The 13,987-nt window shown below is 40.6% G+C and overlaps 1 protein-coding gene across 1 annotated transcript; it reads right to left on the bottom strand.

Annotated features, from left to right (window-relative positions):
* Positions 1 to 6,265: 6,265 nt before the first annotated feature.
* Positions 6,266 to 9,667, bottom strand: LOC143605690 (uncharacterized). Its single transcript, XM_077081710.1, has 6 exons — positions 9,621 to 9,667; positions 9,458 to 9,570; positions 9,151 to 9,317; positions 8,179 to 8,753; positions 7,449 to 8,135; positions 6,266 to 6,821 (listed from the first exon to the last, which is right to left on the bottom strand). The coding sequence occupies exons 1-6, from the start codon at positions 9,665 to 9,667 to the stop codon at positions 6,266 to 6,268; spliced, it is 2,145 nt and encodes a 714-aa protein (XP_076937825.1).
* Between the last annotated feature and the right edge of the window lie 4,320 nt (positions 9,668 to 13,987).

Here is a 13,987-nt window from a genome sequence, read left to right as displayed (position 1 = left end):
AATCTGAATGAGGAGGTTAAGGGGTTTATATAAGGCAAACCCTAATTTTTGCCGACTTTAAACATCTTCGCGTATCACGAAGATGATCTGGCTTGCTTCTTCGCGTATAGCGAAGGACAAAATAGTCGGTTCTGAATTCTGCAACTTCGCGTATCGCGAAGTTGCCTCTCCTGCATCTTCGTGTATTGCGAAGATGAAATTTCACTAGAAATAATTTTTTATTCTTTTTAATGCCTCGTGATGCGTGCACTTCCAATCTCTCATTTCTAAGCCTTCATTCCAAGCCTGTAAATATCCTCGATAAGCTCCGTAGCTTCCAAGTCCCTGAAAACACATAACAATGCTTGAAGTACCAATGTTCGTTCATTTATTTAACTAAAATTAACTAATTAATATATAAAATTAACTAACTTTTACCCAACCATCACATCCCCACAATTATCCTTTTTCGTCCCGAAAAAGATTTTTCAATGGAATCAGAATCAGAGGTTATTCTTAAAATACTTCATAAATTATCTTAATTAAGCACAAAGAACACAAAAACCGCTATTGCCAATATTGTTGTCCACTTAAACCATGCCTTAATACTTACCGGGAAAAATAAGGTGTGACAGTTTTATTAGTTCATATGATTAAAATGTGACCCACACCTCAAAGCCCTGAAGCCGCCTTACCATGATTCATTATAGTTTCACTGAACCAGACCACCGCAACTTGACTTAAACCTTAAAATTAAACGATCAAAATTTAGCACATGTGTAAAATTTTTAAGCCCATATGTAATAGCTAAGACAATCTTGGATGGATATTTTATCGAAACCAAAACCTAAACTTAAGCATTAAAGTCTACCAAATTGGCCATTAGATATGATTAAGGTACAATTAGGTAACCAACTAGTAAATAGCCCCCACTACATGACATACCCCCTATTATCAAGCAATACCCCAAAATCCATCACCATACGTGAGTAGGCACAAGTTCATCTATAGGGCTTATATATGACGTGTCCGTGTGGTCCGTTTCTTAATGGTAATGAGACGCGAGCACGGGGACCCCATATGACTAACAGCGTGTATGATCAAGTCAGTAGTGAATTTGTACTTTTAAAGCACTTTTTGTGATCATGTTTAATGACTTATGAATTGGCAGATAAACTACGGGTTTGCTCTTTTTAAGCTTATTTAATATACATTAATCCACTTAGGATTTACGCATACCCAGATGATAATCCGCATACCGACCCATGGTCTTCGAACCCCGGAGCATCCCATCAATAAAGGATTTAAGGCCATAAAACCATACGCCTATGAAGTGTTAGCCACTTAAACTAGCAGTATTTTCATTTATGTTTATATCACAAGCCATCTAGCATACTCTAATGTTAAGCCTATCCAACCATTGTACGATAACTATTCATATTAAAATATATTTTTGGTGATCAAATCTAACAAAATGGCTTAAGTATGACCTAATCTTTCATTCCAGTCCTTACACAGGCTTAGCTAAACAAACAAAACCTGAAGGCATTTCCCACTAAAAATCAATCATTTAAAGTTCAATTAAGTCTACAACCAAATTATCCTTTCATTCTCAAGGCTGAGCCTACCGACACATCCCAAAGTAAGTGTGTTCCCATTTTTATTATCTCTTATTATATAATAATTTTGAAAAATAACCCTCGATTTTATATCATTTTCCGTTATTATTCAAAAAAATCTTAATTCAAGGAACATTAAAACTTTTTAAAATTTCAATTTCTCCCCCATCCCCACACTTGAGGCAAACATTGTCCTCAATGTTTAAAAATTTAAGACATAAAATAGGGACGGGGTTAAAATTCGCTTTTGACAATTTTAAAACTGGCCTAATGTGATGGTGGTTATTACTTAATATACACTTATACACTTACACTTTTAATAGAAAAACTAATAAAACAAAGAAGGTTATGAAAATGAAATCACCTGATAGAAAAGAAAACTCGCATGCGCAACTCTCGTGCCCTCGGTGATGCTCTTGGTGAACCTTACCTCGTCAACTCTCAAAAAGGAAATCTGTAAATTCTCGAACATGTAGAAGTAAGCTTCTCACAAGTGTTAAAAATATATAGGTTCTTTAAACCGTTTGCAAAACCATTAATTTTAAATTACCAACCGAACTTAATAAATTCATAACCAAATTTGTTAAATGAATAAAAATGTTAAAAGACCTAACTCACTTTCGTAGGAATCACGATTGCATTTAGCGTATGCAACAAGCCCTTTAAACCCCCCGGTAGCCCGGGTGGACGAGTATGGTCTCGTGAGGGTTTATAGTGAACTACACCCACAAAGTTCAACTACAACAAAATATACACAAGCAACCACCCTAAAGAATAAATTTCATCAAGTGTCCCAACCAAACTGCCCATAATACCCATAAGCAAAATAATAATTATCTTAGTACAACCCAATAAGCAAATAAAAACATAATAAAATAAACCAGAAAATAAAACCCAAAATATCGATCGGGACAACTGCTTCCATCAAATCCAACTACTCATCAGAGTCCTCCTCCTCATCATCTCCAGCACCACCTGCTCCCGATCCTCCAACACCTGCATTATAAAACCCACTCAAGCCATACTGTCCATAACCGCTATACCCAGCAACTGACACATTTCCATACCCACCAGATCCTCCTCCATAATCATACCCAGTTCCACCCATAACAAACCACCCGTAGCCGGCAGTGGTGGCTGCAAAGAACCCGGAAATGGTATGTTCCAATGGTCGAACATGGTCCTGAAGTAGCCCCGCCACTCATCTCTGTATTCTCTGAACTCATCCTGATACCCATGCAATTCATCCTGCATCTGTAATTGTTGCTCAAACATGTAGTCTAATGTCATGGGCTACGGGTGCTGTACCGGTGATCGGCTGGCATGTCGTCTCTGACATGGCCGGGCAGGTGGCCTCTCCACACGCTGCCCCAGTGAACTACCCTCTGCTCTCACATCCACCATCTGCGGTGGATCTCCATAAGTAAGTATGCCCGCTTTTTAGGCATCATCAAGTGTCACAACATCAGTATCTGGCCCCTCCTCAAAATACTCTACCGGGTAACGTCCAAAACCCCCCCAAAGAAGTAGCAATCCTCGTGATCATAGGACCTAATGCCAACTGAGTCATGGCCGCGCATGCTCTACGACCTCCTCTTGCAAATGAACTCAACAATAATGTGGCCCGATTAACATTCATGCCCCCAACCGTGGCCATCAAACACATCAAATCTATATTGTTACACTTATCACGTCCCTACTTCCGGCCCACGAAAGTGGAAGCTATCACCTAATGAATATACCTGTGGAGTGGATTCCGAATGGCTGAAGCGACAGCATTGCTCAAATGATCACCACTAGCAATAGTACCCCAAAACGTAGCCAACTCGGTATTCGAAATCCAATGTGGCCGAGACGCAGTAGAACCCGTGGTAAACCCCCGAATACTCTCCCGAAACTCGGGACCCATAACCTCATGCTCTCCATACAACCCCGCAATCACAGCAAAACGGGGAACCGAAAACTGGAACAATTCTCTCCCCAAAGCAAAACTGACTGCATGTGGCTCATTAAAATCACCTGGATTATGTCAAAAAGTAGAATAAAACTCGTGGACCAACTCCACATATTGCTTGTCATTAAAACTCAATATATCTGCCCAGCGTCCCGGTAAGTACTCATTAACTCTCCCAACTTGACCAATGGATTCTAGCACCTCCCAATCAAACATACGATGGCGTAATAATTGCATGCCACGAATCTGATCAAACATTGTGTTTTCCGGAGTGCCGGGGAGAAATTGTAATATAATGTGATCCTGTTCATCTCCCCCTATGATATCCTCGACAGCTGCCCCGAACACCTCGATCTCGTTAATTGCATATCGAATCTTTACACGCCTATGCTGCGAAGAGGCATAATCAAAAGTCGGCTGTTGCTTTGACCTCTTCCTCGACGTCTGCAATTAAATATGCCAAAACAAGAATATGTCGACTACGGGCGACAACCGTATAGCATTTCGGTCGCGATTGTCCCCAATTAATAAAACTTATAACTAAAGATAATCTACGATTATAAGAAAAAATATTTTTTAAATTTTATTTTATTTTATTTATTTATTTTTAATAACTAATAGACTCAAAATACGAAAAACAAAACCCTCAAACCGCATGTGAAAAACAAAACGTGTAAGCATACCCCAGTCTTTGTCCAAAAATCATACCCGACACAAAACACTTTTTCAAACTCATTTTTTTTCACAAACCAACGCATACGTGTTAATTTTCAAAAACTTTTTACGACCCCTATTCTAGAAAAAGTCCCATCATTCAAAAAGACACAACATCCCCGACATCTATCAAAATACCGACCCAAAATCACAAACTTTTGTCAAACTTTTTCAAACTTCGACTCGACAACTCGCCGGAAAATTATTCCGGTGACCAAAAATCCTTTGAAAACACTACCATTCTTCAAAAACTTCAACAAGAATTTCAAAATCCGGCCAAAACTTCAACAATCCGGTAAACCTAACCCGAAAAACCCGACATCAACTACCCACAACATCAACTAAACCCGTCAATCCAAACCAAAAACACACTCAATAACATGCATTCCCTAACCCAAACAATCTGAGATAACTGATTCAATATTTAAACAAACCAATTTCAAACGAAACGAGTGACATACCTTTCAATCGGGTTAAGTGTATACGATGAGAAAAGATAATGAAAGTGATGGTGGTGATGGCGGCGACCGGCGACGGTGGTGACAGGGTTGGTGGCGGCCGAATGTGTATGTGTGGATAAGGTTAGAGATAAGGGATGTTTGGTGAAAGGGATAGAGAACCCGATTTTATATAATTTTTTTCGTCAGATCCAAGCAACTTCGCGTATCACGAAGTTGCCAGGCCTGCATCTTCGCGTATCACGAAGTTGCAGTTGACTTTTTGACTTTTTGACCGTTGACTGACTGTTTGACTTTTTGCATCTTCTCGATACGCGAAGATGCCTGACCAGCAACTACGCGATACACGAAGTTGCATTTTCACAGAAAAATTTTGTCGGTTTTCAACGCGATGTTGCAAACTTCCGACTCACGTATCTCTTTGTTCAAATCCACATCCTCTAAGTAAGGCTTCAAACGATGGCCATTCACCACTTACCTCAAATGATCATCATAATATTCAATCTCAACTTCACCAAATTTTCCAACCCTCTTGACTTGATAAGGTCCCGTCCACTTGCTCTTCAATTTGTCCAGGAAAAGCTTCAACCTTGAATTGTACAACCACACTCGTTGCCCCTCCTCGAACGTCCTTCTTCCAAGCTTAGCATCGTGAACTCTTTTCATCTTGTCTTTATATGCTGACGCACATTCATAAGCTTCATCTCTCAACTCTTCTAACTCGCATATGTTCAACTTTCTTTGCTTACCTTCACACTCATAATCTAGGTTAATATTCTTAACCGCCCATAGAGCACGATGGGCTATCTCAACAGGTAAATGACAACCTTTTCCGTAAACCAACCGATAAGGAGTGGTTCCAATAGGCGTTTTATAAGCGGTACGGTAGGCCCATAAAGCATCGTTTAGTTTATTTGACCAATCTTTTCGATCGGGCCTTACCATCTTTTGTAAAATCTCTTTAATTTGCCTATTAGAAACCTCCACTTTCCCACTCGTTTGAGGTGATATAGAGTGGCAATACGGTGGTTTACGCCATACCGTTTAAGTAGTTTGCCAAAATTGAAGTTTTTGAAATGTGAAGCCCCATCACTAATGATGACACGAGGAACACCAAAACGTGAAAAAATATTAGACTGGAAAAACTTACAAACAACGATATGGTCATTCGTCTTGGTGGCGATTGCTTCTACCCATTTAGACACATAATCGACCACCACCAAGATATAAAGATTACCAAAAGAATTAGGAAATGGGCCCATAAAATCAATCCCCCAAACATCAAAAATGTCGACCACGAGGATTCGATGCATGGGCATCTCGTCCCTCTTTGAAATACCCACCATCTGTTGGCATCTAACACAATTCTTAACAAACGCTGCTGCATCCTTGAATATGGTAGGCCAATAGAATCCGCATGCAAGCACTCAATGTCCTGTCTTCTGGCCGCAGAAATGGCCTCCACAAGGTGATGAGTGGGCATGATACAAAAGACTTCAAATCTCCTTTTCCAGTATGCACCGCCTCATTACTTGGTCCGCTCAAACTCTTAAAAAATCCGGATCTTCCCATACGTAGTACTTCACCTGCGAGAGGAAGTGCTGCTTCTTCTTCTTTGGCCAGAACTCCGGAATTGTATCTGCAACAAGAAAATTAATAATGTCAGCATACCATGGCAAAGTTGAAACAGAAAACAATTGCTCATCCGGGAAAGACTCATTGATGGCCCTCTCATCTTTCTCCTCTTCTTCTTGTCCCACAAGTCTCGACAAATGATCCACTACCAAATTTTCGCTTCCTTTCTTGTCGCGGATCTCCACATCAAACTCTTGGAGCAGTAAAATCCACCTGATCAAGGGCGGCTTCGCATCCTTCTTCTCTATCAAGTACTTGACTGCGCTGTGATCTGAAAAACCAATAACCTTGCTCCCCAAAATGTAAGATCGAAACTTATCAAGTGCATATACTACCGCAAGCAACTGCTTTTCTGTAGTGGTGTAATTAATTTGAGCGTCGGAAAGGGTTTTGCTTGTGTAGTATATGGCAACGAGCTTCTTATCCACCCGTTGACCCAACACTGCCCCGACCGCATAGTCACTTGCGTCACACATAATTTCAAATGGAAGTGACCAATCAGGTGACAACACGATCGGGGCTTCAACCAATTTGTTTTTAAATACATTAAAAGCCTTAAGACATTCTTCGTTAAAAACAAATGGGACATCTTTTAACAACAAATTACATAACGGTTTAGATATGACACTAAAATTCTTAATGAACCGTCGGTATAAACCGGCATGACCCAAAAATGCCCTTATCCCTTTTATATTAATAGGTGGTGGTAAATTATATATGACTTGGATTTTCGCCCAGTTAACCTCAATCCCCCTACTCGAGATGACATGTCCCAAAACCGTCCCCTTTTGAACCATAAAGTGGCTCTTTTCCCAACTTAAGACCAAATTCGTTTTCACACATCTTTTTAAAACTTTAGTTAATTCATTTAAGCATTTTTCAAAAGATGATCCGAAAATCAAAAAATCGTCCATAAAAATTTCAAGTGAATCCCCGACCATATCTGAAAAGATACTCATCATACACCTTTGAAAGGTGGCCGGGGCATTACACAAACCAAAAGGCGTTCGCCTAAATGCGAAATTGCCGTATGGACACGTGAAAGTGGTCTTATGTTGGTCATCGGGGTGAATAACAATCTGATTGTACCCCGAATAGCCATCTAGAAAACAATAAAACTTCTGAACTGCAAGTTTCTCGATGATTTGGTCAATGAACCGCAAGGGAAAATGGTCCTTAGATGTTGCCGAATTCAAGTTCCTATAATCAACACAAATCCGCCACCTGGTTACCAGTCGGGTGGCGATTTCCTCACCTTTCTCGATGTGGGTTATCTGAATACACGCCTTCTTTGGAACCGTTTGTGTTGGACTTACCCACGTGCTATCTGAGATCGGAAAAATGATACCCGCGTCCAACCACTTCAAGATCTCCTTCTTCACTACCTCCCGTATATTTGGATTCAACCTTCTTTGTGCATCATGAGCGGGTTTTGCCTCGGGATCGGTAATAATCTTATGCATGACAATGGATGGGCTGATCCCTTTCAAATATGCTATCGTCCAACCAATCGCTGCCCTATGCTCTCTCAAGACTTCCACCAACGGCTTCTCTTGCTCGTCTTCCAAATTTGCAGCGATGATGGCCGGTAAAGTCTCTCCTTCCCCCAAGAACACGTATTTCAGGTGTTTCAGGAGTTCCTTCAATTCAACAGCCGGCGGACTCTCTGATGACGGTTTCAACTTTGAATCAATATTATCGGGCAACCGCTCTACTTGCTGATGGTTTCCCAATAATTGCAGCATACAACTCCACTTCTTTCTCTTCTTCTTGTAACTGTAAGACATGCTCAACTGGTTTCCAGCAACAAATAGCACACTCCTCTTTGGCATCATCCTCACTTTTGTGAGGGTTCAACCCGTCAATGACTTCAGCCGCAAAGCATTCGTCAATCACCAGAGGGTTAGACACATTTGAAAACATATTAAGCTGAAGATTCTTATTACAAAAAGCCATGTCCACTACCCTGGTTTTACAGCTTATTAAAGCATTCGCGGTGGCCAAAAAGGGGCGATCGAGAATCACGTTTGGTTGCCGTTTCGGGTCAACCGTTACGTAATCTAGAACCAGGAAGTCAACCGGGTAATAGAAATCTTCTATCATCACAATCACATCGGTCACGATTCCTCTAGGAAGCTTGAGTGTCAAATCGGCCAACACCACAGTTGTGTCGGCTTTTCTAAGTGGACCAAAGTCGTATTGGTCGTACAAGCTTCCCGGGAGAATACTCACCGCAGCCCTAAGATCTAACAATGCCCTAGTCATTTTAAAATCACCCACTTGAATGGGTATAATTGGCGTTCCCAGATCTTGTCGCTTGGGTGGGAGGATACCCGTCAAAACCGAACTCACATTTGCAGTTAAGTCAACTTGTTTAGGCAACTTGTGAGTTCGCTTTTGAGTGCACAAGTCCTTTAAATATTTAGCATATGCAGGGACTTGTTTAATTGCGTCTATGAGTACTAAATTAATTTTTACTTGTTTGAATATTTCTCACATTTCTTCCTGCTGTGGGCCCCTCTTTCTGAGTGCCGATGAGGTCTAGGGATTCACTAATGCCCGAGGAAACAGAACAGTTTTACTCGTTGGGTCCGTCTCCTTGGCGGTTGGTGTTCCCGTTTTAATTTCAGTTTCAATTTTATTTTTATTTATCTGTTTCGGTTTATTCTTCGGTTCAATTACAACCTCATCGTCACTTCCCATCTTCCCCCTAGTCCTCCACCACGCCTTCAACCAAAGGTGGTGGAGCTACCCTATTATTGTATACCTTTATGATTCTAAGAGTACTTACCTGGTTGAAATGGGCACTCTTACCGTTTGAAGAACTGCTACTCTGATGGCTCGGATTCTTCAATGTGTCACTTGGTAGCTTAGATGGATTTCTCTTCAAACTAGCCACTTCTTCTACTAGCTGGCTCACCTGTTTATCTCTCGCAGCATTAGCCTTCTCTTGAAGCTCTAATCTTTGATTCACGCTTTTATTATGAGACTCCTAATTTGTCTTCATCTGCTTCAGAAATCCATCACATCCTTAATTGACTCTTCCTTATTACTTGAAGAACTTCTTTGCCCTTGAGCTGCTCCTTGACTCTGCTAACCCTGCTGATAATTCTTCTGATAACCCTTGTTGTAACCCCCTAATTCCTTTTGATTGTACCCGCTTTGACCGTTACCCATCTCATTCCCTACTGTCGCTGATTTGACAGATAACCTGCTTTTTGGGAATTATGATAGGTGTTTGAATTCATATTATTATTGTACCTCTTCTCACCCTGAACAAAGTTCACCTCCTCTTCTTCGTCCCCCATCACAACTCCACACGTCGCACTACATGGCCTATTCCAGCACAATCCTCACAAACTGGATACGCCTTACCTGACTTGCCTTTTTCTTTCACTCCCACACCCATCAACTGATCCAACTTTCTCTCCAACCTAGCCCTAGCCATATGATCATCCGACTCACCACTATCCACGGTTTTCACAACTGCCCTTTTTACCATGCGATTCGTCTGAGCTTGCCTCTTCGAGTTCATTGCATGTCGTTCTAAATGTTGCCAATCTTCATTCTCATCATTAGTCAAAAACGACCCATTTTTAGTTGACTGAAGATCACACACATCATCACTCGAAAACCCCATGAAATGCTTTAATCAACTCCCACAATGCAATTCCATGACGAGGAAAAGTCCTTAGTAATCTTTTGAATCTTATGAAAGCTTCATGGAATGTTTCGCCCGACCCTTGTTGAAAATTTCTGATGGAGGTTCGGGCCTCGGACGTTCTTTGTGGTGTGTAATACTCGTCTAAGAATTGCTGAGCCAGATCTTGCCACATGTAAATGCTCACTGACAGTAGAGATAAGAACCACTGCTTCGCTAGATCTTTAAGACTGAACTGAAACACAACTAGCTTGACTTCATCGGCATTGAACCCTTGACTTGATATAGTGGCACAAATTTCATTGAACTCGCTCAAGTGTAGGTATGGCTCTTTTGATGCTTTCCCATGAAAATTAGGCATCCCGGTTAGGTTACTTTGTCTTACTGAAAATGTTCTTCCTTCTCTAACTGGGATGACAATTGGAAGCGGGGTCGTGGCCATTTGTGGAATGAAGTGGCTTTGAACCCCCCGAACTGGTGGTGGAACAAATTCCCTCGGGACCCCATCATCAAACTCATACTCAGGAAACTGCGGCTCGGGAATCTCTTGTCGTCTTTGGGCTCGGTAGTTTCTCGGTTGTTGAACGGGAGGGGGCTGTTGTTGTGGTCTTCTATAATACTGACCTCCCCGATCATCCTCCATCTCTTATTCATCCTCAAACTCCTCAAAATCGTCAAATACCCTTCGTCTATTGACTGCCCTTTGAAATTCAAAATTGCCCCGATGATGTGGTGGTTAGGACCTTATAGAACGATCATCTCTTATGTGGTATTCTCTTTGAGCTCTTGGGTTTCGGTTATGGTGATGGTTGAATGGTGGTAGGTCATTGAGTGGTGGGTTTTGTGGAATAGGTTGTTCTTAAATAGGTGGTGGGTAAATATTGTCGGATTGAAACACCGGTGGAATAGGGTATGGGTTGTGTTCTTGATGATTCATGTATTCCACTTTTGGCCTCAAGGTTTCACCCTTTCTTTGTTTTGCTTGGTTTCTTCTCGTGGCTTTTCAATCTTAGGATCAAACTACAACACTTCCTTGTCTCGGGCAAATCTCGTATGCATCAACCTAAAAGATTAACTGCACACACCAAACAAGCACACCTCACGTAAAATCAACGAAGAAAAGAATTTAAACTAAAATTAAACTATATTAAACTAAATTATGCTAAATTAAACTAAGCTAAACTAGACTAAACTAGCACTAAGCGCGTTGAGTCCCTGGCAACGGCGCCATTTTGACGTAGGCTGTCGCGGTCTACTCAAACAATCAATTTTAATGACTTAAATACATATAATAAGTATGAGTAAGTAAGGTCGTCTCCACAGAGACTCAAGGAAGGTGCAAGTTTATTTAATTTATAACTAATTATTTAACCTAAGTGGACATATGATGTCAAGCGGTTTTTAGAAAAAGATTTAATTAAAACTAATGATTACTTGAAAGATTTGTAAATAATATTAATAAAAAGTATTCATTCTTGGTTCGGGTTACGTGTTCCATACGTTAATCACAGATTCTATTGTCTTTGGTTTTACAATAATTGCTAGTCCTATGGTTTGATTTATGATGACAAACGATATTTCAACCGAATTGTTGACACAAATGAAAGAGATTGCGCTGTATGTGGCAAAATGCTTAACATGTTCAAAAGTTAAAGCCGAGCATTAAAAGCTGTTAGGTTTGTTAACACAACCTGAGATCCTGATTTGGAAATGGGATATGATTACCTTGGATTTTATTATGAAATTACCTAAGACATCTCGACAAAATGATGCTGTCTGGGTCATTGTGGATAGACTGACCAAATCAGCTCATTTCATTCCAATTCAAGAAACATATAACATGGATAAATTGGCGCAACTATATGTGGAAAACATTGTATCATTGCATGGTGTGCCGTTGTTAATCATATTTGATAGAGATAGTTGCTTCACTTCTAACTTCTGGAGAAGTTTTCAAAAAGCGATGGGTATGGGGTTAAATTTGAGTACTGCTTATCATCCAGAGACAGATGGACAAAGTGAGAGAACAATTCAAACATTGGAAGATATGTTTCGCGCTTGTGTTATAGATCTAGGTGGAAGCTGGGATACTCACCTAGCATTGATGGAATTCTCATATAACAATAGCTATCACACAAGCATACAAATGGCTCAATACGAAGCACTATATGGACGGAAATGTATAACACCTGTATGTTGGTCTGAAATTGGTGATAATCAATTATCAGGTCCTGAGATTGTTCAAAGAACAACTGACCAAGTGATACAAATCCGAGAAAGATTGAAAGCAGCACGTGACAAACAGAAGAGTTATGTTGATGTAAGACGAAAACCGTTAGAATTCAAAGAAGGAGACAAAGTATTGCTCAAAGTATCACCTTGGAAAGGTGTGGTTTGTTTTGGAAAGAAAGGGAAGTTAAGTCCGCGTTTTGTTGGACCATTTAAAATTGTTGAAAGAATAGGTCCTGTAGCTTATCGACTTGAGTTACCCGAAGAAATGCAAGGAATCCATGACGTATTTCACATATCGAATCTACGGAAATGTTTAGCTGATGAGACACTTGCTATGCCTTTAAAAGATGTACAAGTGAATGAGAAACTCAAGTTTGTAGAGGAGCCAATATAGATTGAAGATAGTCAGATTAAGTTTTTAAAGTGCAAAAGGTTGAACTGGTAAAAGTAAGATGGAATTCCCGACGCGGTCATTTGGGAACTTGAGTCCGAGAAGAAACGAAAATATCCACATCTGTTCGCATAAATCTCGAGGACGAGATTTTTCTAAAGGTGGGGAGGATGTAACACCGGAAAATACCCCATCTAATTTTGGGCTAAAAATGCCAAATCTGAAAGTTGAGGGACTGAAAAAGAAAATTCTGAGTTTTAAGACTCATCGCGCTACGCGATGATCTTCTGAAAAGCATCATCGCGCTACGCGATTATCCAATCACACAAATCAAGAAAAAGGTAGGCGTCGCGCTACGCGACGAAGAAACTCACTGGTCTCATCGCGCCACGCGATGACCTGGTTAAGTAACCCGGGACACGTGGCCAACCACGTGTCAACACGTGGCAGCCTCTAGTAAATTGCGCTCCGTGACGGTCCCTGGGAAAGGGTCATCGCGCTACGCGACGGCCTGGAAAATCAAGTATTAAAGGAGCAGCTACGGGTTCAGCCCATTCCATCACCATTTCACCTTCATTTCACACACTTAACCTAGGTAATCGTGCCAAGGGTGTTCCGAGGTGCCGAGGGCTATTTTTGCGAAGAAACGAGGAGTCATTACGCTGTTTAACGAGCTACTGATCTTGTAACGAAGTACAAGCTGAATTGCTGATGATTTCTTAAGTTCTTAAGTCCCGTCAAGCCGATTAAGGTAGGATTAAGGTTAAGTTACTTTACTAGTTACTTTAAATACATAAGATATAGCTTAGTTAAGGGTATAGTCGTTAAACTATAATTATTTTCTAATTAATGTATTATAAAGCAAAGACATTACTTCCACGTGAAGTAATGTTATCAAAACTATTATTTTGACGGGCATGTAGTAACTGGAAGGGGGGTATCATTAGTAGACTCTTCTTGCCTAAGGAAAGCAATTCGTACAAATCACAATCAACCGCGGGACCCGTTTGCTTACCTGGAGAAGTTTGCCAACGTGATATCCTTTATTAGGCCAAAGCGTGCTATTTCAAATTTCATATGTAAATCCAAAGTATTTTCATAAAACAACTATAACTATACTAAGGTTAGGTCAGACTTCAAGTCTGCTGATCAGACCCCGAGTCTGCTGAACTGAATCAGACATCAAGTCTACTGATCAGACCTCGAGTCTGCTGAAACTGAAACAGACTTAAGGTGTGCTGAATAATACCAACTAGGTACTTATGCATACCTATTGTGATATATAGGTTAATAGCATACTTAAGCCAAGGAGATTGATATTTCCTACTGATAATCTAAGGTGAA

The sequence above is a fragment of the Bidens hawaiensis genome, unplaced genomic scaffold (assembly GCF_021521415.1).
Source record: "Bidens hawaiensis isolate Kalapana, Puna unplaced genomic scaffold, B.hawaiensis_p1.1 tig00070786_1, whole genome shotgun sequence".
Lineage (NCBI taxonomy): Eukaryota > Viridiplantae > Streptophyta > Magnoliopsida > Asterales > Asteraceae > Bidens > Bidens hawaiensis.
The sequence above is the reverse complement of the archived record's forward strand: the minus strand, read 5'-3'. Positions and strand labels throughout refer to the sequence as shown.

What these genes read in the sequence shown, in the direction of transcription:
- LOC143605690 (XM_077081710.1), bottom strand. Translation starts at nt 9,667, where the DNA reads ATGGGGGACGAAGAAGAGGAGGTGAACTTTGTTCAGGGTGAGAAGAG. An exon ending in TTTGTTCAGGGTGAGAAGAG is followed by an intron (nt 9,571 to 9,620) that starts GTACAATAATAA and finishes CCCAAAAAGCAG; the next exon opens with GTTATCTGTCAAATCAGCGA. An exon ending in TTTCTAGATGGCTATTCGGG is followed by an intron (nt 6,822 to 7,448) that starts GTACAATCAGAT and finishes GTGTGACGCAAG; the next exon opens with TGACTATGCGGTCGGGGCAG.